The sequence below is a fragment of the Melanostigma gelatinosum genome (genome assembly GCF_949748355.1).
Source record: "Melanostigma gelatinosum genome assembly, chromosome: 12".
NCBI lineage: Eukaryota > Metazoa > Chordata > Actinopteri > Perciformes > Zoarcidae > Melanostigma > Melanostigma gelatinosum.
Genome location: NC_136645.1, coordinates 26,852,575 through 26,880,543, shown reverse-complemented (window position 1 = coordinate 26,880,543; position 27,969 = coordinate 26,852,575). Strand labels below are relative to the sequence as shown.

General features: G+C 46.0%; 1 protein-coding gene across 1 annotated transcript in view; it reads right to left on the bottom strand.

The window, feature by feature from the left end:
* Positions 1-25,571, bottom strand: part of hspa12a (heat shock protein 12A) — a 54,483-nt gene extending 28,912 nt beyond the window's left edge. Inside the window, exon 1 of the mRNA XM_079280350.1 lies at positions 25,329-25,571. Within this exon, the coding sequence (XP_079136476.1) occupies positions 25,329-25,371 (43 nt within the window). The 5' untranslated portion in view covers positions 25,372-25,571. The remainder of the gene's footprint in view (positions 1-25,328) is intronic.
* Between the last annotated feature and the right edge of the window lie 2,398 nt (positions 25,572-27,969).

Below are 27,969 nucleotides of genomic sequence, written 5' to 3'. Positions count from 1 at the left end.
TACAATAAATATCAGATACTTTAAGACTTTTACTCAAGTAGTATTCTAATAGGTGACTTTTACTTTTACTGGAGTAGTTTTCCATTAAGGTATCTTTACTTTTACTCAAGTATGGCTTTTGAGTACTTTATACACCACTGCACAATACTAAAAACTCCCTTACTAGAGATGCAAATGAAAATGTTGCTATTGGTGATTGGTCCGTTGGCTTTGTTCTTCTTTTGATCCCTGCAGCTGGCAGGAGTGACTTCACCATCAAATAGTCATGGTAACTGAGTTACTGGTACCTGAGGAGGCTCCGCCCCGCTGCTGAGCTTGAGCTCTGCCCAGAGACTGTAAATGCCCGGTGAGTGAAAAGATGGCTCCTTTTCTGGTGCAGAGCTGCAGACTGACAACATCAAATCCCTTCAAACAGCACAGAATGTCTTTAAAACACAATGACATTTCAATGGAATTGGAGATTGTCTCCCCATTTGCTATCATCATTTTCATTGGTCTGGCTAAATAGCCTTCACAGAAAGTGTTCTTTGAAGGCACACAACAATAATACTCCCTCGATGTATTGTAAGTGTCTGGCAGAATTGTCTCACGACGGGACATCATGTCATCCATCCTATTTTCCGCCTCGTTCACCCTTTTCTCTAGTCCACCCCTACGGAGTGGATGAGTGGTCTGAAGACCCGTAATACACTTTGCCAGGCAATTACGCTGCAGAATTACAGACCACCTGTGGCTAGACTCCATGCAGCCCATCTCTCGGCGCCCCAGCAGCCCACTCTCAAAGCCACCTTTACAACCGTGAGGTTTTATTCCCAACAATTGCCAAAAAAATGAAATCATGATTAGAGAAGTAAAGTGATTGCTCTTGTGGTAATTAATATCTCAAGTGCTGCATTACTAAAGTTTGACTGAGGCCTTCTTTTTATTGTGCTAGCTCAGTTAGTTTCCCTCCATGCAACAAGGAGCTTCTAAACAGGCAGCTTTGTATTGTGAGTGGCAACTATTTGCAACCTTGGCTCTTTCAATTATACTTTTAATCCAATAAAAAAAGTGGAAAACTAGCGATGAAGACAAACCAATCAATAGCGTGTAGTCACTTGTTCAAAGAACATTAGAATTGTAAGTAAGAAGTGCACCTAGTCATCGTAGCGTCACCCATTGATTTGCTGACTGAGCAACTACGGAAAAATCTAAAAGCTTTCCATGATTTTGACAGACTGGAGGAGGTGGAGCCTCAGAGAGCAGAAGGAGCTCATGCTGTGGGATTTCCTCGTGCTTGCAGGATCAGGAAGTCCCACGTTCACAGAGTCTGGTGAGTCCAGTCTCCAGTGTAGCAGCAGAGCGTTCAGCCTTCAGAACAAAAAACAAACGTCCATGACATCGTCTGTCTGAGGCAAACACGGAAAAAATCATTAATCTGCCTCGTATGTGTTGACATGAAAAGTGAGTGTGGGGCGTGTCTCTGTTCATCATTTCTCTCCATTCCCTTATAAATACACAATCTATAAGCTAGTTCTGTGTATTAACGATTAAAATAACACAAACAAACACAAGTACAGTACCGAGAGCACTACCACCGCTTGTGTGTCACTCAAAAACTAAAAAAATGTATTACAAGACAGATGTAATGTTCCAAGATGCCAAATAACCACAACTGGTCCCTGGTTCAATTCCAGGCTGTGATCTTTATTGAACAATATTCCATCTCCCAGTGCTTCCTCTCCACCTCTCTACTGTTCAGTGAAACCAAATATGTCTTGAATATAATAGCAGTATTTGAAATGGGCTAATCCTGAACAGATAATAAATGAGGGCATCCAGGGTCCTGATGGGCTGAAGAACACAGTGGAGAGGCATCACTCAGATGAAACAGGACATGTTGTGTTCCTTTGCATGCCTGCTCAACTCACGTAGTCATTGCAGCACTGATTATGCAGCTGATGAAGGATGTAAAGACTCGTATTCCTCTCGTCTCAGTAGGAGTGGTGGCTTCCTGTTGGCCTTCCATTCCATCTATTCCCCAAACGATTGCTACTCAGAGGCCCGAGCCGCGAGAGAATCTTAGTAAAATGATCCGACACTTGACTAAAAGAATCACTCAGTCGAAGGTGAACTGAAAACAGGTTCCTTGGAGTTTAAAAGGCTCACATCAATAAAGAAGAGCAGTCTTCCATTTCCTGATGACGTTGTTGTGGACTAAGGTCACTGTCACCGAGGGTCTGCCTGATGAAAAGAGCAGCTAATCCAATACATGCTTTTAGCCTGCTCTCAAGGGAGAAGGCATGTCAGCAGCAACTCTTCAGTAACCATGACCCCCCCCCCCCCGACAGCCGTCTGGTAAAAAGCATTCTACACTTGATGACAGAAAGCCAACTCTCCACCTCTCAACATCGAATCCGACAACAGTGTCTGTACGTTTCAAGATATATTTACAAAATGTCAGCGGTGTTGTCAGAAATATGCCCACATCATGCTGTGTAGACCAATATATATTTGAAATTAGCACTGCTAATAAATCTGGGCAGAACATTTTTTTCAATGTCTGATAACTGTTTCACAATAAAAGCCTCCCGCTAGGTGGCCGGTAGAAAGGTTCAGCATTTCACTTTGTCATGTTGAGGTTGCTACTTTTCTTAACTCGAGAAACATTTTTCATTTTTGTAATGCCTCAATATTAGTACTGTTTAATGTGATTGTGAGGACTATAGGATTCCCTCCTTCGCCCATGAAGTGGAACAACAGCTACTGTGAGTCCGTTTTAGCAGGAAGACTCAAGCTTCAATGCCTTTATTCATCGTCGGTGATGTGAGAACATTGGGTTTCCACAAAGTCACAACAGTCAAAATATGTGTCCTGGTCATAGTAATATAAGTTATACGAGTTATCTGTCAGCCCATCACTGGTCAGCAGGGGAGGTTAAAACGCGGTGTACTTCACAGCGTACTTCACAGCGTACTTCTGTGTACTTCGTTTTGTAGTTTGAACACCTAAAATTTCAAAACCTGCCATGCTGTTATACTGTATTTTGTGTGTACAATTATGCAGCTAAAAGAAAAAAGTGCAGTAATCCGAAAGGCAAAATGAGCTTCCCTTGATTCAAATCATGGACAGTTCTTTACTGTCAATCCACAGTATTTGTAAGGGTCACATGACCATCCCTGACGTAATGCAATCTGTTGAATTGTTGGAAGACGTGAACGATTATGGCCAACATTATATTCACGGTTATTCTGATCAACATTGAGATTATAATTATTTTTTACGATTATTCACTAATTTAGGCGGGAAGTGAGGCTGAACCAGCTGCGCACACTTACAGGTTGATTTGGGACGAAAGGAAATAGCTCACTGGCAGGCGTACGCAAGGTTTTATAAATCTGAATATTTTTGTGGATCCTACCCTACACACTGTTTTAGAAATGAGACCCCTACTAAGTAACTGATCTTACAATAAGACTTCAAAATAAGGTTCTTCTTCAGCTGAATTTAGAGCATTGACTCAATGCTCTAAAAGTGGTGGGCCGTCAGGGCCTGCAAAGCCTTCTCTGCTGGCCTAGACAGAATCACAAAGTTAAAGCTATTTTATAATTTAATAATTTTTCATAAATGCACTACATGTATTCTAATTATTTTTCCCGATCATCTTATTTTCTCATTGCACAGCTCCTGTCTTCCTCAGTTGCTCTGCTTCCAGTGCACTTGTTTTAAGTAGAGCTTTTATCCAATCAGATTTCACCTCTGTGTCTCTAGGTTAAAAATATCTGAGGCCTTCAGAATTACAAGTGCATCCCTTTGCAGTTTAAGTGAATGGGGACAATATTGTTGATTGTCATAGTGTTCAACCAATCAGATTTAGTTTGACATGTTGGGCGTATTATTTGACGTGTGAGAGACTACTAGCTGGCCTACAAGTACGTGACTGGTCAGTGGGCTAGGGTGACATGTTGGGCGGTGACAATCCCAATATCGGCTGCCTCTGTCGAGCGGACATTTTCAGCCCTCAAACGCATTAAAACGTATTCAAGAAATACAACTGGGGAGGCTCGACTGTCTTCACTAGGGTCCATGAATCCAGAAGGACTTCTTACTGGAACTAAAACACACGGATGTACTGAACAACCGTGAGATTAAACTCTTTATTAACAAAGAAAGGAGGATGGACTTTGTCTTTAAATAGTGAACAGCAGCTCTGATAAGTGAACTGTGTTTGTTTTTGGAGGGAGTGATCGTAGCGTTACTACTGTGTTGATTTGTCTATTTAATATTGTTCCCTCTGATGTGAATAATATTTGAATGCCCCGTGCTCTTCAGTGTGCGGATGAATACGTGGTTTAGCTTCGCAGGTTTTTTAATGCATTGTCCGTTCATTACGCATTCGGGGTGGGAATCACCAGAGATCCTGCGATACGAAATTATCACGATACTTAGGTCACGATACGATATTATCACGATACTGAGATATTATCACGATACTGCGATATTATCACGATACTGCGATATTCTGAGTATTGCGATACCATAGGCCTATATTGCGATTTATTACTTTTTTCAACTTCAAGTGATGTCCCCAAAGGAAAACTGTGTCAACATGTTTTATCTAATAAGATACAGTTTTCAGTCTGTTCATCTCACTTCAATCATTTTTATTGTAGCAGAATATGATTGTCAAGCAGACAGACTGACCAACAATGTCATCAATGTTGCATGAACCTGACAAACTGAACAGTTTGTATCACTACATAGTCCAACTTAACTAAATGCAAACGTGTGGACTCAGTATATGAACTATAACTTGTATAAGTAGGATATTAGAGTTATATAACTCAGCATAACTTGTGATGCGTGGACGTCGAGGGCAGAGAGACAGTTATGCGCTGCACTCTCCCCATGAGCCGGCTACTGTTGGCAGATTTAACCCCGTTGTGAGGCCAGGTGTCTCTATCTGTGTTTTGACCAACTTCCTACCAATCACGCTGACCCGGGACCTTTGCTGACCTCACCAGAAAATAACTCTGCACCATCTAGTGGACTGAGCAATTGATTTGATTTTTCTAGTAAACTTCTTTTATTTTCATTTTTACACAAAACAAATAATAACCGTAGCTGTGAGGAGGTTTAACTGTAGTAGGACAGCACTGACGGCCCAGGTATAAAATGCACCACTGTATAAATACGCCACTGGCATTGAGTAATATACCGCACATTCATCTTGTACTCTGGACTGCAATTTCAACATTCAAAAAAGTCTTTTTTTTTAACTGACACCATTATTGGTCAAAAATCGTATCGTCAGTTAACAGTTGAACCGTTAACTATAGAAATCCCTCGTACATTAGGATTATTTTGTCTGAATGTATAACTCATTTTTGTGGATGAGTTGTTGTACTGACTCTGAATTTTGGCCCAAAGCCTGACAGCTTACAAGTGCAACGATTCAATCAGCAAACTGAATCTAGTTTAAATATGTCAAATGTTCATAAACATGTTAATAAAGCTACAGAGAATCTCTGGAGGTCTTGTTTCAGAGGACAGTGGTGTCTCAGACTGATGAAACACAGTTTATTGTTCTCTAGCTTAACAGAGGAGGAGCCTCATTAAATTTACTGACAGGCACGAACACAACAAAACGGACTATCAAAGAGCCACATTCATGAGGGGCAAAATGAGTTTGAATGAATTAGAATGAATGAATGAATTAGAATTGTGGAGAGAATGTGCTGTTTCTTCTTCCCATGTGAGGTCCCATTCATTCACACCCCCATACGCCTCTCTCCCCAGCTGACTGCATCCACTTGGCCATCAGCCCAGACACACAGTGCAGAGAAAGAGCCTGACAACAGCTGCAGCCACTACACACACACACACACACACACACACACACACACACACACATGTAACATATTGTTAGAATGAAGCTGCTCAGAGCTTTTAGATTCTCAATAACTTATATCTAATAATTTTTACCCTAAACTTTATCGTTGTCATGGTGGATAAAGCCTCTGAAATACACGTAGATATTCAAACTCCTACTGATACTACTGCGCCATACGAATACATTTGTTTTAGATTAGGTTAGCGGCCTCTTAGGGCTGGCAGAGGCAGGTTTAATAATTCAGATTACCAGATACCTGTTATGAGACACTGTCAACTGGGGGGGGATTGCGATTCGCGCATCCACGTCACACGACCACACACTCACTGCGCACACATCACACGCCAAGCTTTTCCTTTTCACAGAAACACGACCACGAGTGACAAATGACAGCCTCATAATGGCTGCCGATGGCAAACATTCTATCTACTGGGGCGGCTGTGGCTCAGGAGGTCGAGCAGGTCGTCCACTAATTGGAAGCCTGGCAGTCCCCGGCTCCTCCAGTCTGCATGTGTCCTTGGCTGTGCCATCAGTGTGCGGGTGAACCATGGCACCTTGTATGGCAGCCTTTACCACTAGTGTGTGAATGAGTGAATGATCGCTGGTGTTGTAAAGCGCTCTGAGTGTCACTAAGACTGACAAAAGCATGATACGAATGCAGTCCATTTATCATGTGTGTCTGTGGAGTTCTGCCGGGTCCATATCATCTGACTTACTTTCTATGTTCTATGACTTCATTTCCACATTCTGAAGCTTTTTTTCCACATTCTCAGACTTCCAAACATTATTCTGAAACTTTTGTTCTATATTCTTGCAATACACTGGCAGAAACCCTGTGCGGTAGGCCACAACTGCTACAAAGGAAAAAGAAGTGGAGTGATGTGTTCCGTCCATCTCTCCTCCGCTCCCTTCAGTAGACTACCGGGACAGGGCCCGAAGCAAATAGCTTAAACAAAAGTTTACGACAGCTTTCCTTTTGTAGCATGCGAGGTTCAAACCTAATAAATATATCTCTTGACAATACACAGCAAACATCGGATTTCTTCTTCATATTCATCTTTTTTGTCCAGAACATCTTTGCCAGCCAACTTAGCGGAGACTCCAAAGTGCCACTTGTTTAGGCAGACCGAGAGTTCGATTCCTGACCGCCTACTGGACTTTTAAACCATTCATTTCCTCGTACCAACTACCTCCATGTTTCCACATCAAAGTAGCCAGACGGAGTGAGAAACAGATGGTGTGTTGCTTTGTTCATTACAACAAAGACCTTCATATAAAACAATGAACAGAGACGTCTGACAGAAAGACAGAGCGAGTTCCTGGAGAGGGCAGAGTGTTTCGGTCACTCTCTAAGGAAATGCTTCCAGACTCTCTGCTGAACAATGGCTTTCCTTCCTGCCTGCTTGGAAACAAGTGATAATAGCAAACAGCCCCTGCTTACTGAAGACAATCCTCTTCACCCAGACAACACAAAGCGTGCTGGCATCCAACACACATGAATGAAGTGATTACTGGTGTTTGATGTGTCCGGTTTTCATACCGTCATGTTTCAGATCGGATTCTGCAGCCATGCTTTTCTTGGGGTGTGTGCATATTTTGAGAGCTTGTGAATTATTCAACAGTGAGGAAGTATTCTGAGCTCAGCAGTGCAGCTTCACATTTTAAGAATACATATCTGTCCAAGCTGGCTTGCAGTTACCGAAAAAAAGGCATTTAATTCTGCTTCATATTGACTAATCAACTCATCAGGAGGCTGCTGTTCCCCTTTCTGTGCTGTGGACAATACATCCACAGACAGCACCCACAGGTTCTGCAGAGGGGTTGTACTGACAGGGCGGAACATTTCTCATGTGTCTGCTTCATCCCATAGTCCAAAGACGCGTCTCTATCAGTCTCTATCAGTTTGGGGATCCTTGGCCTGAAAAACGTTGACGACCCCTGGTATACAGTATATATCAAAGGTGTGTGGACAAGCTTCACAGCAGCAGCAAAGGCAATGCACCACAAATGCAACACATTTCCACACTTGACATGCCGCAGCAACATATGAAACCATTTACCATCTCACTGAAGACGCAGCATGGGGCTTTGGAACTCTTGTTGCCTTTGGTTTGTATTTAAGATTAAAATGTGTAGTTTGTAGTAGAGAAAGTGTTTCAACGTGTCCACAGAAGGAAAGACGTGTCCACAATATCTGCAGAGAGAATATTTAGACATGTGTGACAGTGTAGACTTCTGAACATTGTTTTGGTTTTCTAAATGAGTGCTGTTTCCTGAGTAGTCCCTCCCCCAGCCTGTCCCTCCCACCCCTCCTCAGATCACCAACTCCTCCTCCACATGGCTCATGTCTGAGGCTACATCCATACTACGTTTTTAAACGAAAACGGAGTTTTCAAACAAAAACGATCTCCGTCCACGCAGCGTTTCAGCATCATTTTCAAAATGTTCTCCGTCCACACTAATACGCCTGAAAACAAATATCACGTGACTCTTCACGTACACTGGGCATGCGCGTGGGTGTCGATGTAAACAGGAAGTAGATTGGTTGCTAAGTGAAACAAAATACGACAGAGTAGTAAAGTAGTCTTTAATAATGAAAGGTCGTGTTTGATACTTAAGATCTTCTCTAAAATCTTCCTCTATGAACTCAAACAGACAGTTCGTGGAAAGTTTTAGAAGTTTTATTTTTTAGACTTAGTTACAGCGCTGCAGGTCTTGCTCTAGTTCTCTCACACATCAAATTCACTTTAAAATCAACACTTACACATAAAGGTTTACGAGATTATGGGTCCATCCGTAGGTCTGATAACGCCGCTGCTAATCGCTCCAATAACAGCTGCTTCCTCCGTAATAATGCAGACTTTAACTGAACAGCTGCTAGTAAAGACAACACGGTCACACCTGTAATCAGTTGTCCTTGTTAAATTAACCTGTAGTCGATCGGTAATCAATGTTGTTGTTTGTGAGCTTCCGGGTAAGGGTCACGTGATATGGGCATGACGAATCAGGGAAGGACACGTCGTGACTGCTAAGAACCAATCGAGTAGCGAACGTGGGTGTGGGCGTCATTGTTTTCAACCGTCCACACGAAAACGCAACCTGCAGTTTTCAAACGTATCCGTCCTCGGGAGCGTTTTCAAACTCCTCCGTTTTCCGTGCTCGAAAACGCGGACGTAGCGTGGATGCTCAGTGTAAACGTAGCAAAACATGTGTGTTTTCAAATGGAAGCGGAGTAGTGTGGACATGACATGACACAATGCTTAAAGGCTTCCTGTTCCCGTTTCCCCTCAACATTCTGCACCGTATCCTTATCCTGTCAGCTGGGGTCACTGATTAGGTCACCATGCCATATTGTCTTTTAGATGACAGCATAGGGGGTGTTATGGTGGTGACATTTTTCTGTCTTGTGTAAATGTGTATTTGTAAGGTTTACCTGAAAGTTTCCAAAAGCCTAGCTCATCACACCTCTTCCTGACACACTGCATTGTGGGTGAGCAAACTGTGAAGAGATCTATACTCTATAGATATAGAATAAATAGATATATATTTATACTAAAGTGGGTTACCACAGACCCTTGGCTAGGCCCCCACCCCCCCACACACACACCGCTACAAGCTGTCAGAGCCACGTTACCATGGAGCCCACACTGTCACTACTGCACTCCCTGTAGAAATATGAACTAGTTTTGGGAAAAACAATAAAGAGATTTCATAGAGAATCAGACAGAAGGGTCTCCAATATGAGTTACATACCAGGATGTCAAGCTGTGAAAACTTGCCGTTACAGATCACAGTGTAACAGTGAACCACAGCACGAGTGCTTGTTCTGGCCACTGAGAGGCTCAGATTGTTGTTATAAAGTTATGGAAATGATTCTATCAAGATGTTTTTGTTGAAGAGTATAATCATTTTAGTTTAACCAAATATACCAGACTCCACTGTCAAGACAGGAATGTTATGGTGACGTAAAAACCACTTCATTCAAACTGGACAGAAACAAAATAAAACTCTCGAGTCAAAAATACTTTTGCGAGTATGAATGTTTCCACGCCTCACAAAGAACGACCAATGCTGCCTGAACTTGATAACAATCGTTGCATTAACTCCTCGAGTGCCATGTGCAATGTAATGACCTGTACATCAGACGTGGATGTAAGCCCCCTCTATTTAAGTCTTGAAGTCAAAGACAGACATTGTTTCATTTCAATAAACACAGAGCCAAAACATAACTGTGCATACTGTGGCATCACCAGAGGCCAGGTGGTAGATAGATGCTACCTCCCTTTTAATGATCAGCAACCAAACCACAAGATGGCCGCCAATGCACCAACTACAGCTCCCAGAAGGCCTCACCACTCACCCAGGTGGGTGTTTTAGCCACCTGATTGAGGCAGGACTTAAGAGCTGCAGGAGGAGATGAGGAGGAGGAGGAAGAGCACACGGCTGGAAGGAGCTCCGAGAACTAACCTGGACTGGAGAACGGCGTAAAGAAAAGAGCCGAGCCAGACTGAGGAGGATTGAAAGGAAGAAGACCCGGTAGCCGGTGAAACCGAGGACACGCAAAGTTGAGTTTTTTTAATACTGTTCAGTTGAACGAAGCTTTATCTCCTCTTGGACGCTTGGACTTCTTGGACTTTTTGAGTTGGATAAAGAGAATCACCGGAGTTGCCAGTAACAGAAGAATAAAACGTAGACCTTTTTCTGGCAACCTTTGGTTTTTATTAATTACCTTGCACCACCCTATCCTAGCCTGTCATACTGACCTCTCATGACATTACAATATGTACAGGCTGCACTGTCCAGCTCCCTGTGCATCACACAGGATGTGTCAGTGAAGAGGAATGAGCTAGTATACCAGCGTGCAATATCACCATTTCATATTTCCGATTCAATACGCGCAATAATGTGAACTCAACCATTCAATCTCGTGGTGTAATGGACCGTTGGGGTCTGTGATCCGTACGGATCCCCCTCACGGTTGAGCCGACCGTTATCCGCAAATATTAAGTAATTTATGCTTTTCTAGTTGCCCATCTCTGATAATGTTACAATGTAAACCACCAATCGGTGTTTAAATCGCCAGGAGAGCTAGTAACGTTAGCAGCACCACTAACGGCCAACGAACGGAGGTTCCGTTCGGTTACATTATGATAACTGATCAGATCAGATTTTTCTTATATTTTCCGGCTGTGGGACTAATAAAGGCTGGTCTTGTCTTAATTTATCTTATCTTGGAGAAGTTAATGGCCGCGGTGTTAAACCACCCAACCCCCTCAACACCCACCACCAACCAAACCGTCTCACACCCTCCCTGCCCCCACACAATTCACAGACAGATGTCAACAACATGCAGAAGCCACTTAATTTACTGAACAGTTATGTAAATGAACTACCTTTTGGTTTTATATTCAACTCATTCAGACTGAGAGCTTCAACTCTTTCAGTTGCAGCTGGACTTGATTTGCAGCAGAGTAATCTAGATATCTGCAACTGATGAGGCTACATCCACACTACTCCCGTTTCCATTTTAAAACGCATATCTTCTGCTACGCTTACACCGAGCGTCCACACTACCCTGGAGTTTTAGAGCACCGAAAACGAAGGAGTTTAGAAACATCACCCGCGTTGGCTACTTGATTGGGTCTTAGCAGTCATGCTAAGTCTTTCGCTGATTCGTCACGCCCCTATCACGTGAAGAGAACAAACAGCATCGATTATCGATCGACTACCAGCGGTTAATTCAACATGGATAACTGAGACGTTGCTGATCTTGTTGTCTTTACTTCTTCAGTTAAATTCTGCATTTTATAATACTGCCGACATGTAGTATGACGATGCTGAAACTCCTGTGCGGACAGAGATCGTTTTTGTTTTAAAACCCCGGTTTCAAACAAAAACGTCTCAGTGTGGATGTAGCCTTAGAGAAAGTACCGGTACTTATCTTCTTTACTGATACACTTGGAAAGTCAAGACACAAATTGCTCAGTTAAAAAAAAGTGTCACTTTAATTGTGAGCACTGTTATCTGACTCATAAAACCCAGAGCTCAAGTTAGACACTGACTGTGCTTCAAGTACACCGACTGCATGTGTGGAACTTGTTCCAAGTATGCAAACACCCAACTAAGTACAGGACCTTGTCCACGTCCACTGAATTCAGCTTGTCTCCATAGAACTTTTGAGCAACAACATTTACAACGTTCCCAGAAAGTCAGACAGGAAGTGTTCATCCAGTCCCATTTTGCCTCTAAGTAAGGTCTCTAAGTAGAAACTATCTAAAGGTAGAAACAAGGATTCAGTGTTTCTACTGCAATATCTTGACAAAAAACACTGGGTCATCTAAAATGAAGGTGAAACTGGACCAACATTTGCTGCAACACAATGCCGCGTTGACGATTCTCTGCGTTGGCCAATAAAATACGTGCAAGTACACGTTCACTACTTTCTAATATGAACGACGTACACGGTTTACATCATGGCAATTAACACAAAGAATAAAGGATTGTCCCCGTGATAACTTTAAAGATCTGTAAAATCCGGTCTCTGAGGATAATAACCCTCTTTGCAGTATCCAACCTCATGGATTTATTACTCAAACCAGCCTCACTGGTCATCTTCTCACTGGTACCTGAAGCAACACTCATTTTCTGTAATGAACATGAACTAGGAGCCACAGATTAACCAACTCGAACATCATGTTAGGTGCAACTAAAAAATGGACGCAGGTTGACCTGTGATGTGAGGGTTTGTGGTAAAAATCAGAATGTTCAGCTTGGAGTTTCAGCAATTTATAATTTAAATCATCATACTTTTGCATATCATGTTGAAGTTAAAATGAAAGATGGGACATAAACTGAACCAAAGAGTGCCTTGTTACATTATATCTATATCGCAAACATCAACCACATATTGTCATTTTTTTGGTGCCAAGATGAGACTCGCTTTAGACCAATCTGACTTCAAAATGACAGTAAGCCACTTCTGGGAGTGATTGAGAATCTTCCTGTTTCCACAGACCGATTTCAATGAGCAGACCACCTCAGAGTCACTCGGACAACATCGGGACATTCTGTGTGGTGTTCTAAATGCAAGCCCTCTAAAAGATCAAATACGGACTTAATTCAGATGAGGTTACGAGAATGATCCAGCTGGGATGATCATAAACAACAAACGGTATGAATCAAACAGTTATATTTTAGAGAAAATTTGAAAATTATATAATATGATACCATATTGCCCAGCCCTCACGGTTCAGAGAGGATCCCCAGATCTGCCCACCTTGACTCCTCCTATAACCTTCTTCACTTCCTGCTGTATTTCCTATCTGATATTTTTGGCTCGGCGATAATTCAATATGATGATTTATTGTGTTTCAATAGAATTGCATCGTGATGAAATCCTATATTGAGATGTCATGATACACACTTACGTCGTCTAAATTAATAAAGACGAGCACATACTAATACAATTTTTTCAGGAAAGCTGGTAATTTTGCACTTAAAATTTGAATTTAATAACAAAATACTCATTTGTCAGGTATTTCATTCACACCAGAGTATGCAAACCATGTGGTGATTACATCAAATCTATTTATTTATTGCCGTACAGGAAAACATGCTAAATAGCGTTATACATAATGCTATCAATATATGAAATTACCTATATCTGGATAGAAGATGGTCATGTCGCCCAGCGCTGAAACCAGCACACGCAATAAAACTCTTGATTAGCCAATAAATACCTCATGTTGAAATGTCTAGCTCATCAGCTGAGAGGTGTTCCAGCTGATGTAATTTTGCCTGTTAACTCCCTGCACTGCTCTCTGCTGAACTGCAGTCCCAGAGGCATCAGGAACCTATCAATAATGTGGGAAGGACAAGTGAATAAAGGGAAAATGCTGTGTCAGCTAAGAGCCACACCTCACGCTGCACTGAGAGCAGAGATGAAATGAGACAATCTCTCCCCGTCTTGGATGCTATTGTCTCAGGCACAATGTTGGGACATTGTGGACAGCAGTTTAAAAGGCAGATCGTAGTACTGCAGTTAGTAAAAGACGAAGACGTGATTCAGCATCGCGCTCTGGCCTCCCACTCATGGATGATCATAAAATGATCATCTATAATGTTTGTCTTTTGGCATGAGTCATATGAGTGATAATATTTTGTCTTATTTTTCTGTCAGCTCCATTTATGAATGAATTTATGAGGAAAGTGTGGACGTTACATTACCATGGCAACAAGCACTGAGCAACTGTCCCTGGCATTACAAATAAAACATTTTAATTCTACATGACCTGCAACATTTTATTCAGCTGAATTCATGAGCATCATTTCTACCAAGAGACCGAAGCAGACAGTGTTGAGACCCGTCCTTTTCTCTTCCTCACCAGCAGGTGATCTGAGTCAGCACTGTGTGGGCAGCTATTCAAACTGTCTTGATCTTCATCTCCATCACTCCGTCTGTTCAAATATCTCTTTAGCGTTTGATAACAAAAAACAAAGCGCTAGGCCCACTCAGTTTGTTCCTCCTATGTGTACAGAGTGGTACAGGAGTGATGTATTTAGCTTCGCCCTGGTTCCCTCCACAAACCATTCTTCCATCTGATTTTGTATTGTTGCAGAAAATAAGCTCTTTGGCAAACAAACATTGATGATATTTACAGGTTTTGTTCATCAAGATAATCTTCACAAACGTCAGGCTATAAAGGAAATACACAGTGGTCACATGAGCATGAGTACACACTACCAGGTGGTAAAGACGGACTAGTCAGCGTGATGACGTTTACGCGTCTCATTTAGACACTTGTTAGCTTTTTAAGACATGTAAAAGCTTCTAAATTTACCAGAGTATTGACTGACATATTCAATATTGTAGAAAGAAAACGTTAAAGTCTCTTCAGCTTATGTTAACCACAGACCTTATTTCAGACATCTAACCAAAAACACATTCAGAAAACACATTGACTCTGAGACGAGAGAACCGGAGGGGCAAAAACGCTGACTCATTCCTGGTTTGAGGACCGATTCCTGCAGCACTCTATTCATTTGCTGTTTGGTGGACATGTGACATAAGGGGTTGTGGGACAGACAACAGGCTCTGAATCAAGGGCACTGATGGGGCTGGTTGGTGGCCCAAAACGATGTGCAGAGCTTTGAATCAATCCATTAAGATATGTCACAAAATGTCAAACAAGACCTTTAAAGTCTTGGTTGCCCTGATCTGCACTGATGTAGGAGGGAAATGGTGGTTACTGTGTGTGTGTGTCGTGCCTTGTTTCTTCCGTGGTGACACATCTGCTGGACCAACAATGACTACCAACAGCACTGCCAGCAACCCCTGAAAGTACCTGAACTTTGAGCTACGATCACGTTCAGACTACATCTTGCTTCGTGGAAAAGTGGACCAAAAAACACTTATTTTTATTTGGCATCTAAAATCATACCGTACATGCTTTATCTGAAATCTGACACGGCCCACAGAGGGTTAGTTCTGCATATCAATGTGAGCGGATCATGAACACAGGGCCTTGTTTATTCTCCAGGTGCTGCTGTGAAAATACAAGACAAACACATATTAGATTGCTGACCTCCCCAGGAAATCAAATTAGACACGGAAACTCTGCCATATTGGCTTTAGAGGTGCTGAGCCTAATGTGATCAGTCAAGCTCAGTGTCACACCCCATAGCATATGACATGTGGGCGTTGTCCTTTATCATGATTCTGCAACATTCTGCTGCAAGTTAAGGCCGTTTGGTTTCACTGCAGGGGAGACGGGCTACAGTCAGAGGTCAGCAGAGTGATGCTGCATTCCAGCCTCATGGGAATAATCACACTCGCTCAAAGGCATTGCATCCAGAGTTTGAACTCTTAAGAAGGTGTAAAGTCACATACAAAAGTCTTCAGACTATATGCTGTGGGGTGACACAAGTAACTTATTTTTACACAAAGTCTGGTATTCAGCTCTCATCCCAGCAGGCCATCAAGGTGCAGTCTCTGTGGCCCTCCGTCAGTCACATTACATGATACTGGAGCGTGGCCCTCCGTCAGTCACATTACATGATGCTGGAGCATGGCCCTCCATCAGTCACATTACATGATGCTGGAGCGTGGCCCTCCATCAGTCACATTACATGATACTGGAGCATGGCCCTCCGTCAGTCACATTACATGATGCTGGAGCATGGCCCTCCATCAGTCACATTACATGATGCTGGAGCGTGGCCCTCCATCAGTCACATTACATGATACTGGAGCATGGCCCTCCGTCAGTCACATTACATGATACTGGAGCGTGGCCCTCCGTCAGTCACATTACATGATACTGGAGCATGGCCCTCCATCAGTCACATTACATGATACTGGAGCGTGGCCCTCCGTCAGTCATATTACATGATGCTGGAGCATGGCCCTCCATCAGTCACATTACATGATGCTGGAGCATGGCCCTCCGTCAGTCACATTACATGATACTGGAGCATGGCCCTCCGTCAGTCACATTACATGATACTGGAGCGTGGCCCTCCGTCAGTCACATTACATGATACTGGAGCGTGGCCCTCCGTCAGTCACATTACATGATACTGGAGAGTGGCCCTCCGTCAGTCACATTACATGATACTGGAGCGTGGCCCTCCGTCAGTCACATTACATGATACTGGAGCGTGGCCCTCCATCAGTCACATTACATGATGGAGCGTGGCCATCCATCAGTCACATTACATGATACTGGAGAGTGGCCCTCCATCAGTCACATTACATGATGGAGCGTGGCCCTCCATCAGTCACATTACATGATACTGGAGCATGGCCCTCCATCAGTTACATTACATGATACTGGAGCATGGCCCTCCATCAGTCACATTACATGATACTGGAGCATGGCCCTCCATCAGTCACATTACATGATACTGGAGAGTGGCCCTCCATCAGTCACATTACATGATGGAGCGTGGCCCTCCATCAGTCACATTACATGATACTGGAGCATGGCCCTCCATCAGTCACATTACATGATACTGGAGCATGGCCCTCCGTCAGTCACATTACATGATGCTGGAGCGTGGCCCTCCGTCAGTCACATTACATGATGCTGGAGCGTGGCCCTCCATCAGTCACATTACATGATGGAGCGTGGCCATCCATCAGTCACATTACATGATACTGGAGAGTGGCCCTCCATCAGTCACATTACATGATGGAGCGTGGCCCTCCATCAGTCACATTACATGATGCTGGAGAGTGGCCCTCCATCAGTCACATTACATGATGGAGCGTGGCCCTCCATCAGTCACATTACATGATGGAGCGTGGCCATCCATCAGTCACATTACATGATGGAGCGTGGCCATCCATCAGTCACATTACATGATACTGGAGAGTGGCCCTCCATCAGTCACATTACATGATGGAGCGTGGCCCTCCATCAGTCACATTACATGATGGAGCGTGGCCATCCATCAGTCACATTACATGATACTGGAGAGTGGCCCTCCATCAGTCACATTACATGATGGAGCGTGGCCCTCCATCAGTCACATTACATGATGGAGCGTGGCCATCCATCAGTCACATTACATGATACTGGAGCGTGGCCCTCCATCAGTCACATTACATGATGGAGCGTGGCCATCCATCAGTCACATTACATGATACTGGAGCGTGGCCCTCGATCAGTCACATGACATGATGGAGCGTGGCCCTCCGTCAGTCACATTACATGATGGAGCGTGGCCCTCCATCAGTCACATTACATGATACTGGAGAGTGGCCATCCATCAGTCACATTACATGATACTGGAGCGTGGCCCTCCGTCAGTCACATTACATGATGCTGGAGCGTGGCCCTCCGTCAGTCACATTACATGATGCTGGAGAGTGGCCCTCCATCAGTCACATTACATGATGGAGCGTGGCCCTCCGTCAGTCACATTACATGATACTGGAGAGTGGCCCTCCATCAGTCACATTACATGATACTGGAGCGTGGCCCTCCGTCAGTCACATTACATGATACTGGAGAGTGGCCCTCCATCAGTCACATTACATGATGGAGCGTGGCCATCCATCAGTCACATTACATGATACTGGAGAGTGGCCCTCCATCAGTCACATTACATGATGGAGCGTGGCCCTCCATCAGTCACATTACATGATACTGGAGAGTGGCCCTCCATCAGTCACATTACATGATGGAGCGTGGCCCTCCATCAGTCACATTACATGATGGAGCGTGGCCATCCATCAGTCACATTACATGATACTGGAGAGTGGCCCTCCATCAGTCACATTACATGATGGAGCGTGGCCCTCCATCAGTCACATTACATGATGGAGCGTGGCCATCCATCAGTCACATTACATGATACTGGAGCATGGCCCTCCGTCAGTCACATTACATGATGCTGGAGCGTGGCCCTCCGTCAGTCACATTACATGATGCTGGAGCGTGGCCCTCCATCAGTCACATTACATGATGGAGCGTGGCCATCCATCAGTCACATTACATGATACTGGAGAGTGGCCCTCCATCAGTCACATTACATGATACTGGAGCGTGGCCCTCCGTCAGTCACATTACATGATGCTGGAGCGTGGCCCTCCATCAGTCACATTACATGATGGAGCGTGGCCATCCATCAGTCACATTACATGATACTGGAGCGTGGCCCTCCATCAGTCACATTACATGATGGAGCGTGGCCATCCATCAGTCACATTACATGATACTGGAGCGTGGCCCTCCATCAGTCACATGACATGATGGAGCGTGGCCATCCATCAGTCACATTACATGATACTGGAGCGTGGCCCTCCGTCAGTCACATTACATGATACTGGAGAGTGGCCCTCCATCAGTCACATTACATGATGGAGCGTGGCCCTCCGTCAGTCACATTACATGATACTGGAGAGTGGCCCTCCATCAGTCACATTACATGATGGAGCGTGGCCCTCCATCAGTCACATTACATGATACTGGAGCATGGCCCTCCATCAGTCACATTACATGATACTGGAGAGTGGCCCTCCATCAGTCACATTACATGATGGAGCGTGGCCCTCCATCAGTCACATTACATGATACTGGAGCATGGCCCTCCATCAGTCACATTACATGATACTGGAGCATGGCCCTCCATCAGTCACATTACATGATACTGGAGCATGGCCCTCCATCAGTCACATTACATGATACTGGAGAGTGGCCCTCCATCAGTCACATTACATGATGGAGCGTGGCCCTCCGTCAGTCACATTACATGATGGAGCGTGGCCCTCCATCAGTCACATTACATGATACTGGAGCATGGCCCTCCATCAGTCACATTACATGATGCTGGAGCGTGGCCCTCCATCAGTCACATTACATGATGGAGCGTGGCCATCCATCAGTCACATTACATGATACTGGAGAGTGGCCCTCCATCAGTCACATTACATGATACTGGAGCGTGGCCCTCCGTCAGTCACATTACATGATGCTGGAGCGTGGCCCTCCATCAGTCACATTACATGATGGAGCGTGGCCATCCATCAGTCACATTACATGATACTGGAGCGTGGCCCTCCATCAGTCACATTACATGATGGAGCGTGGCCATCCATCAGTCACATTACATGATACTGGAGCGTGGCCCTCCATCAGTCACATGACATGATGGAGCGTGGCCATCCATCAGTCACATTACATGATACTGGAGAGTGGCCATCCATCAGTCACATTACATGATACTGGAGCGTGGCCCTCCGTCAGTCACATTACATGATGCTGGAGCGTGGCCCTCCGTCAGTCACATTACATGATGCTGGAGAGTGGCCCTCCATCAGTCACATTACATGATGGAGCGTGGCCCTCCGTCAGTCACATTACATGATACTGGAGAGTGGCCCTCCATCAGTCACATTACATGATACTGGAGAGTGGCCCTCCATCAGTCACATTACATGATACTGGAGCGTGGCCCTCCGTCAGTCACATTACATGATGCTGGAGCATGGCCCTCCATCAGTCACATTACATGATACTGGAGCGTGGCCCTCCGTCAGTCACATTACATGATGCTGGAGCATGGCCCTCCATCAGTCACATTACATGATACTGGAGCGTGGCCCTCCATCAGTCACATTACATGATACTGGAGAGTGGCCCTCCATCAGTCACATTACATGATACTGGAGCGTGGCCCTCCGTCAGTCACATTACATGATGCTGGAGCATGGCCCTCCATCAGTCACATTACATGATACTGAAGCGTGGCCCTCCGTCAGTCACATTACATGATACTGGAGCGTGGCCCTCCGTCAGTCACATTACATGATGCTGGAGCATGGCCCTCCATCAGTCACATTACATGATACTGGAGCATGGCCCTCCGTCAGTCACATTACATGATACTGGAGCGTGGCCCTCCGTCAGTCACATTACATGATACTGGAGCGTGGCCCTCCGTCAGTCACATTACATGATACTGGAGAGTGGCCCTCCATCAGTCACATTACATGATGCTGGAGCGTGGCCCTCCATCAGTCACATTACATGATGGAGCGTGGCCCTCCATCAGTCACATTACATGATACTGGAGAGTGGCCCTCCGTCAGTCACATTACATGATACTGGAGCGTGGCCCTCCGTCAGTCACATTACATGATGCTGGAGAGTGGCCCTCCGTCAGTCACATTACATGATACTGGAGCGTGGCCCTCCGTCAGTCACATTACATGATACTGGAGCGTGGCCCTCCGTCAGTCACATTACATGATACTGGAGAGTGGCCCTCCATCAGTCACATTACATGATGCTGGAGCGTGGCCCTCCATCAGTCACATTACATGATGGAGCGTGGCCCTCCATCAGTCACATTACATGATACTGGAGAGTGGCCCTCCGTCAGTCACATTACATGATACTGGAGCGTGGCCCTCCGTCAGTCACATTACATGATGCTGGAGAGTGGCCCTCCGTCAGTCACATTACATGATACTGGAGCATGGCCCTCCATCAGTCACATTACATGATGGAGCGTGGCCCTCCATCAGTCACATTACATGATACTGGAGCGTGGCCCTCCGTCAGTCACATTACATGATACTGGAGCGTGGCCATCCATCAGTCACATTACATGATACTGGAGCGTGGCCCTCCGTCAGTCACATTACATGATACTGGAGCATGGCCCTCCATCAGTCACATTACATGATGGAGCGTGGCCCTCCATCAGTCACATTACATGATACTGGAGCGTGGCCCTCCGTCAGTCACATTACATGATGCTGGAGCATGGCCCTCCGTCAGTCACATTACATGATACTGGAGCGTGGCCCTCCGTCAGTCACATTACATGATGCTGGAGCATGGCCCTCCGTCAGTCACATTACATGATACTGGAGCGTGGCCCTCCGTCAGTCACATTACATGATGCTGGAGCATGGCCCTCCGTCAGTCACATTACATGATACTGGAGCATGGCCCTCCGTCAGTCACATTACATGATACTGGAGCGTGGCCCTCCGTCAGTCACATTACATGATACTGGAGAGTGGCCCTCCATCAGTCACATTACATGATGCTGGAGCGTGGCCCTCCATCAGTCACATTACATGATGGAGCGTGGCCCTCCATCAGTCACATTACATGATACTGGAGAGTGGCCCTCCGTCAGTCACATTACATGATGCTGGAGCGTGGCCCTCCATCAGTCACATTACATGATGGAGCGTGGCCCTCCATCAGTCACATTACATGATACTGGAGCGTGGCCCTCCGTCAGTCACATTACATGATACTGGAGCATGGCCCTCCATCAGTCACATTACATGATGGAGCGTGGCCCTCCATCAGTCACATTACATGATACTGGAGCATGGCCCTCCATCAGTCACATTACATGATACTGGAGCATGGCCCTCCATCAGTCACATTACATGATACTGGAGCGTGGCCCTCCGTCAGTCACATTACATGATGGAGCATGGCCCTCCATCAGTCACATTACATGATACTGGAGCGTGGCCCTCCGTCAGTCACATTACATGATACTGGAGAGTGGCCCTCCGTCAGTCACATTACATGATGCTGGAGCGTGGCCCTCCGTCAGTCACATTACATGATACTGGAGCGTGGCCCTCCGTCAGTCACATTACATGATGCTGGAGCGTGGCCCTCCATCAGTCACATTACATGATGGAGCGTGGCCCTCCATCAGTCACATTACATGATACTGGAGCATGGCCCTCCGTCAGTCACATTACATGATGCTGGAGCGTGGCCCTCCATCAGTCACATTACATGATACTGGAGCGTGGCCCTCCGTCAGTCACATTACATGATGGAGAGTGGCCCTCCATCAGTCACATTACATGATACTGGAGCGTGGCCCTCCATCAGTCACATTACATGATACTGGAGCGTGGCCCTCCGTCAGTCACATTACATGATGCTGGAGCGTGGCCCTCCATCAGTCACATTACATGATACTGGAGCGTGGCCCTCCGTCAGTCACATTACATGATGCTGGAGCGTGGCCCTCCATCAGTCACATTACATGATACTGGAGCGTGGCCCTCCGTCAGTCACATTACATGATACTGGAGCGTGGCCCTCCATCAGTCACATTACATGATGGAGCGTGGCCATCCATCAGTCACATTACATGATACTGGAGCGTGGCCCTCCGTCAGTCACATTACATGATGGAGCGTGGCCCTCCATCAGTCACATTACATGATGGAGCGTGGCCCTCCGTCAGTCACATTACATGATGGAGCGTGGCCATCCGTCAGTCACATTACATGATGGAGCGTGGCCCTCCATCAGTCACATTACATGATGGAGCGTGGCCCTCCGTCAGTCACATTACATGATGGAGCGTGGCCCTCCGTCAGTCACATTACATGATACTGAAGCGTGGCCCTCCGTCAGTCACATTACATGATGGAGCGTGGCTATCCGTCAGTCACATTACATGATGGAGCGTGGCCCTCCGTCAGTCACATTACATGATACTGGAGCGTGGCCCTCCGTCAGTCACATTACATGATGGAGCGTGGCCCGCCGTCAGTCACATTACATGATACTGGAGCGTGGCCCTCCGTCAGTCACATTACATGATACTGGAGCGTGGCCCTCCGTCAGTCACATTACATGATGGAGCGTGGCCATCCGTCAGTCACATTACATGATGGCGCGTGGCCCTCCGTCAGTCACATTACATGATGGAGCGTGGCCCTCCGTCAGTCACATTACATGATACTGGAGCGTGGCCCTCCGTCAGTCACATTACATGATGGAGCGTGGCCCTCCATCAGTCACATTACATGATGGAGCGTGGCCCTCCGTCAGTCACATTACATGATGGAGCGTGGCCCTCCGTCAGTCACATTACATGATGGAGCGTGGCCCTCCATCAGTCACATTACATGATGGAGCGTGGCCCTCCGTCAGTCACATTACATGATGGAGCGTGGCCCTCCATCAGTCACATTACATGATGGAGCGTGGCCCTCCGTCAGTCACATTACATGATGGAGCGTGGCCATCCATCAGTCACATTACATGATGGAGCGTGGCCCTCCATCAGTCACATTACATGATGGAGCGTGGCCCTCCATCAGTCACATTACATGATGGAGCGTGGCCCTCCGTCAGTCACATTACATGATGGAGCGTGGCCCTCCATCAGTCACATTACATGATGGAGCGTGGCCCTCCGTCAGTCACATTACATGATGGAGCGTGGCCATCCATCAGTCACATTACATGATGGAGCGTGGCCCTCCATCAGTCACATTACATGATGGAGCGTGGCCCTCCGTCAGTCACATTACATGATGGAGCGTGGCCATCCGTCAGTCACATTACATGATGGAGCGTGGCCCTCCGTCAGTCACATTACATGACGGAGCGTGGCCCTCCGTCAGTCACATTACATGATGGAGCGTGGCCCTCCGTCAGTCACATTACATGATGGAGCGTGGCCCTCCATCAGTCACATTACATGATGGAGCGTGGCCCTCCGTCAGTCACATTACATGATGGAGCGTGGCCCTCCATCAGTCACATTACATGATGGAGCGTGGCCCTCCGTCAGTCACATTACATGATGGAGCGTGGCCCTCCATCAGTCACATTACATGATGGAGCATGGCCCTCCATCAGTCACATTACATGATGGAGCGTGGCCCTCCATCAGTCACATTACATGATGGAGCATGGCCCTCCGTCAGTCACATTACATGATGGAGCGTGGCCCTCCGTCAGTCACATTACATGATGGAGCGTGGCCCTCCATCAGTCACATTACATGATGGAGCATGGCCCTCCGTCAGTCACATTACATGATGGAGCGTGGCCCTCCGTTCGTCTGAATATCTCCTGGGATAGAACTTCAAACCAAACTCCATTTACCGTTTGCCCAATTTAAAGCTTGTTCTCTAAAATACGAATTCGTATGATGCCATACATGACAAAACTACAGAAAAGCGCAAATTTAAAATTCATACTTTGTTGGAATGGCGCACACTGCTCACCATCGCCATCCACAGCGGATTATGTTGTGAAATCATAGTGAAACCTCCTATTTGAAACATTGTTAAGATAAACGTTGCTTGGTGTGTCGAATGGCCGCGGAACTTTACGGTATGAGTACTTGCAAAATATCTTACATGATGACCAGGAATTACTATACGTGAATGCTTTCAGACAAGCGAGCAGCAAAACATGGGAGGTATCCCACTGGAGTCATTGCAGTACGGTGTGTACATGGCAGGAGAAAGTGCTATCGGGGCAAACCTATCTTCCATCCATCCATCGGGCAGACACAAACATATTGGACTCACAAACCCGTTCATGTGGCGCTACCCCCGGCCAGCCAGCCGCACCGCGCACCATGTGGGCGGGTGCTGAACGCTGCGCTACCTGAGGACATGGTGCGGACTTTCTTTTTGCTGCATTGAGTCACACAACTCTGGTGGGACGGGTCACGTGACCAAACTCTGCGCCGTTATGAAGAACCGAATCGAATCTGTTCTCCAGAACAATCTGAAAACACGGAGCTCAGCCTCGCAGTCGGGAAACACACGCCAGAGCTATAAACGTGTAATATCGCCATGTTTTTGTGTTTTTTCCCTGGAGCGCTGTGCACGCCAGTAGGCGAGGCCCAACACACTGCGGTGCCCTTGGAGCGCCGAGCCAGCGTTCCGCCAGCCTCCACGGCTCCTCCAGCCTCCGCTCAGCGGCGGAGGCGTCAGGGAGACGTTTTCATAAACACCGTCATTCTACAACGTTCAGACTCAACAGCCTTCACTCTCCTCAGAAATATCACCAAAGTGCACGAGAACGCGTCCCTCAGACGACCACACCGAATCACAAACTGCATACGTGCACGCGCAATGATTGCTATCGGAGATGACCACCGCTAAAAAAAAAGTACAATCAAACCCAGTTAACACGAGCTTATTTACCTGTTAGTATCTTCTCTGCCGCCGTTTCCTTCTCAGTCATCATATCCCGCAGTTTCACCTCCTCCCGAGCCTTCTCGCCGATACAGCTGCACCAGGCAATCTTCCTGCTTTACTGAGGATACCGGGCCGAATGGGAAACTAGTTCTCAAAAACAGCCTCCGCACTGCTAATCCAACGTCCACTTTGATTTCACTTCGCCTTGCCGCTTCCCGTTCTGTGGACAGGGCGTTAAAAGCACATGGAGGATATTTGGGGTCTGCCTGGAGGTTGTTTGGAGTGGAGGGAGGGAGGGGGGGGAGCAGAGAGGATGTTGGACCCCAGACTGCTGCTCTGTCCGCCCCTCCCACCTCACGCACGGCTGTCCTGGCCAGGAATCCTGCCGCTGCAGCTGCAGACCGCCGGTAGGGATGCTGTGCCCTCCAGCAGCCACACATGAGTGAGTCCACATTCATCTCTAGGAACTTTGGTAATAAATACACAGATAAGGACTATTTGGCTGCTGAAACATTGTCATCAAAAGTTATTTACAGTTTTTGTAAAGAGAAATATGTATTCAGCAACATCCAACCTCTTGGGTTTGCCATGTGGGTTATCTATTTGGCCATTTGACTTGCAACCACGAGACAGTTCTTGTCCCAAAGTGTTGTTGTGATTTTGTAGCTTAAACCTAATGTTCTTGACGGTTTTCCTTAACCTAACTTAGTGGTTTTTTTGCCTGAACTTACCTGTACTTAGTTATTTGAATCAAGGCTACATTACCCACCGGGCAAAGCGGGCAGCTGCCCTGGAGCTGCTGAACTCCCTGAAAGTTCCAGGCTTACTTGTTTGTTCAAAGTGTTGTGCCAATAAATTGAAAATGTGGTAACATAAACCACAAAATGCCATAAAGGTGACATATTATGCAAAATGCGCTTTTTTGTGGCTTTTTAGTCTTTGGGGGTCTTGAGAAAAGACCATCCTCTCTCTTTTTAACCCCGATCCAAGTCATTTCACACTGACCGACACAATACTTCTGTTGTCCCAGATAATACTGCACAGTGAACACTGCAAGTAAGCTCTTCAAATCAATCCAGTGTATGTTTGACAGTTAGCGCTGCCTTGCCTTAAGATAATAATTGCTTGCATCTGAGCTATTCCTTAATGTTTTGTTAATTTTATTTTTTTATTCTATTTATTACAAAGTTATGACACAACAAACCCTCTCAAATCTTTTTGTCTATGTCTTTAAAAGTGTCCTCCAGTGTTTGGTGCAGCTGTTTTCCTCTTGTCATCACCTTGATATTAGACCTGTGATCACCAAACACCCCGTTACATGCGTCTGCTTCTTCCAACTGAGGGTGTACGTGGTTGGTCCTGATAAAACATGACAGAATGAAGCCACAGTGAATCTGCCATGTTTTTACAGATTACCTGAGTGACTTGATGCTCCGTCCTGAAGCTCCTGTATAATGACGTGATCTTGAAATCACCAGACTCTCCCCACAATATGAGAGTTCATCAGAAGAGAGGAGGTTGTTGCTGGCAGGCGTCATGCTTCAGTCACGTGACGGTCTGAAGACAACACAGAGGCCAGCAGCATGAGGACGGTCTCAGTGTCCACAGGAAGACTCGTCAGGAGGACCACTGACCTGCTGCTCCATGACCAGCCCACACAACTCCAGCAGAGCAGAACCCGTCACTCTGATGGAGAGCCTGATCTGGACACTTCACATACAAGTTATGGCTTTGCTACTTTGTGCATTGACTTTACCCAATTTGTGTTTCCATTTCATTGGCTATGAATAAAGTGCTTTATTTTTAAGGGTTTTTTTCATTTTTAAATTGAGCAGTAAGGATCCTGTACTGTCAGAGAAACAAATCATGTTATTTCACAAAGGTGTTGTGTATTTGAAAATTAGTTGACAAAGATTTCTTTTGTCATGTTTTATTCATGCTGAATGACTTATTTCCGTGAAAGTCATGAGCACTTCTCTGGTGAACACAATATTTAAAGAGGTGCTTTTGTGTGATTCTTTGTGAACAAACTCAGTTTTACAGATCTCTCGACTAAATCAACCAATCGATTAGTCGTCAAAATTGTAACGTGCCAGTCGACTAAGAATTTACGCCGTTAAAACGGGATTAAAACTTATTTGTTTTCTTGCATGTAGAAGGTTTAATAAACCTGGTTCAAATACTAGTGTTATGTGGGAGTTCGCAGGTAGGACCCAAACGCAAGACCACAGGAGACAGAAGTTACTATGAACAGGTTTTATTTCAAATGTGTGAAGGTGTGGAGCCCGTGGTCCGACACCAGAGTGGCAGAGCGACGGTGTGAGGCCCGTGGCTCGACACCGGAGGGCTGGCAGCTTGACGGCGAGAGTAGTCCGTGTCACACAAGGAGGGCAGAGCGGCGGAGTGTAATCCGTACACACAAGGCGGGCAGAGGACGCCACGGGGTTGACGCGGGTTGAAAGACGGTCCGACCTGACAACCCCAGACTGCAGGGCCAGAGCTTATGTAGTGCCAGGAGACTCATTAGTGGGCCCTGAGTCTGGTGTGTCAGGCAGCAGGAGGTGATCAGCTGGAGTGTCCTCAGCTGTGCACACTCAAGGGTGTGGCCATGGGAGGCGTCAGGTCAGACAGGGATCCTGGATCCTGC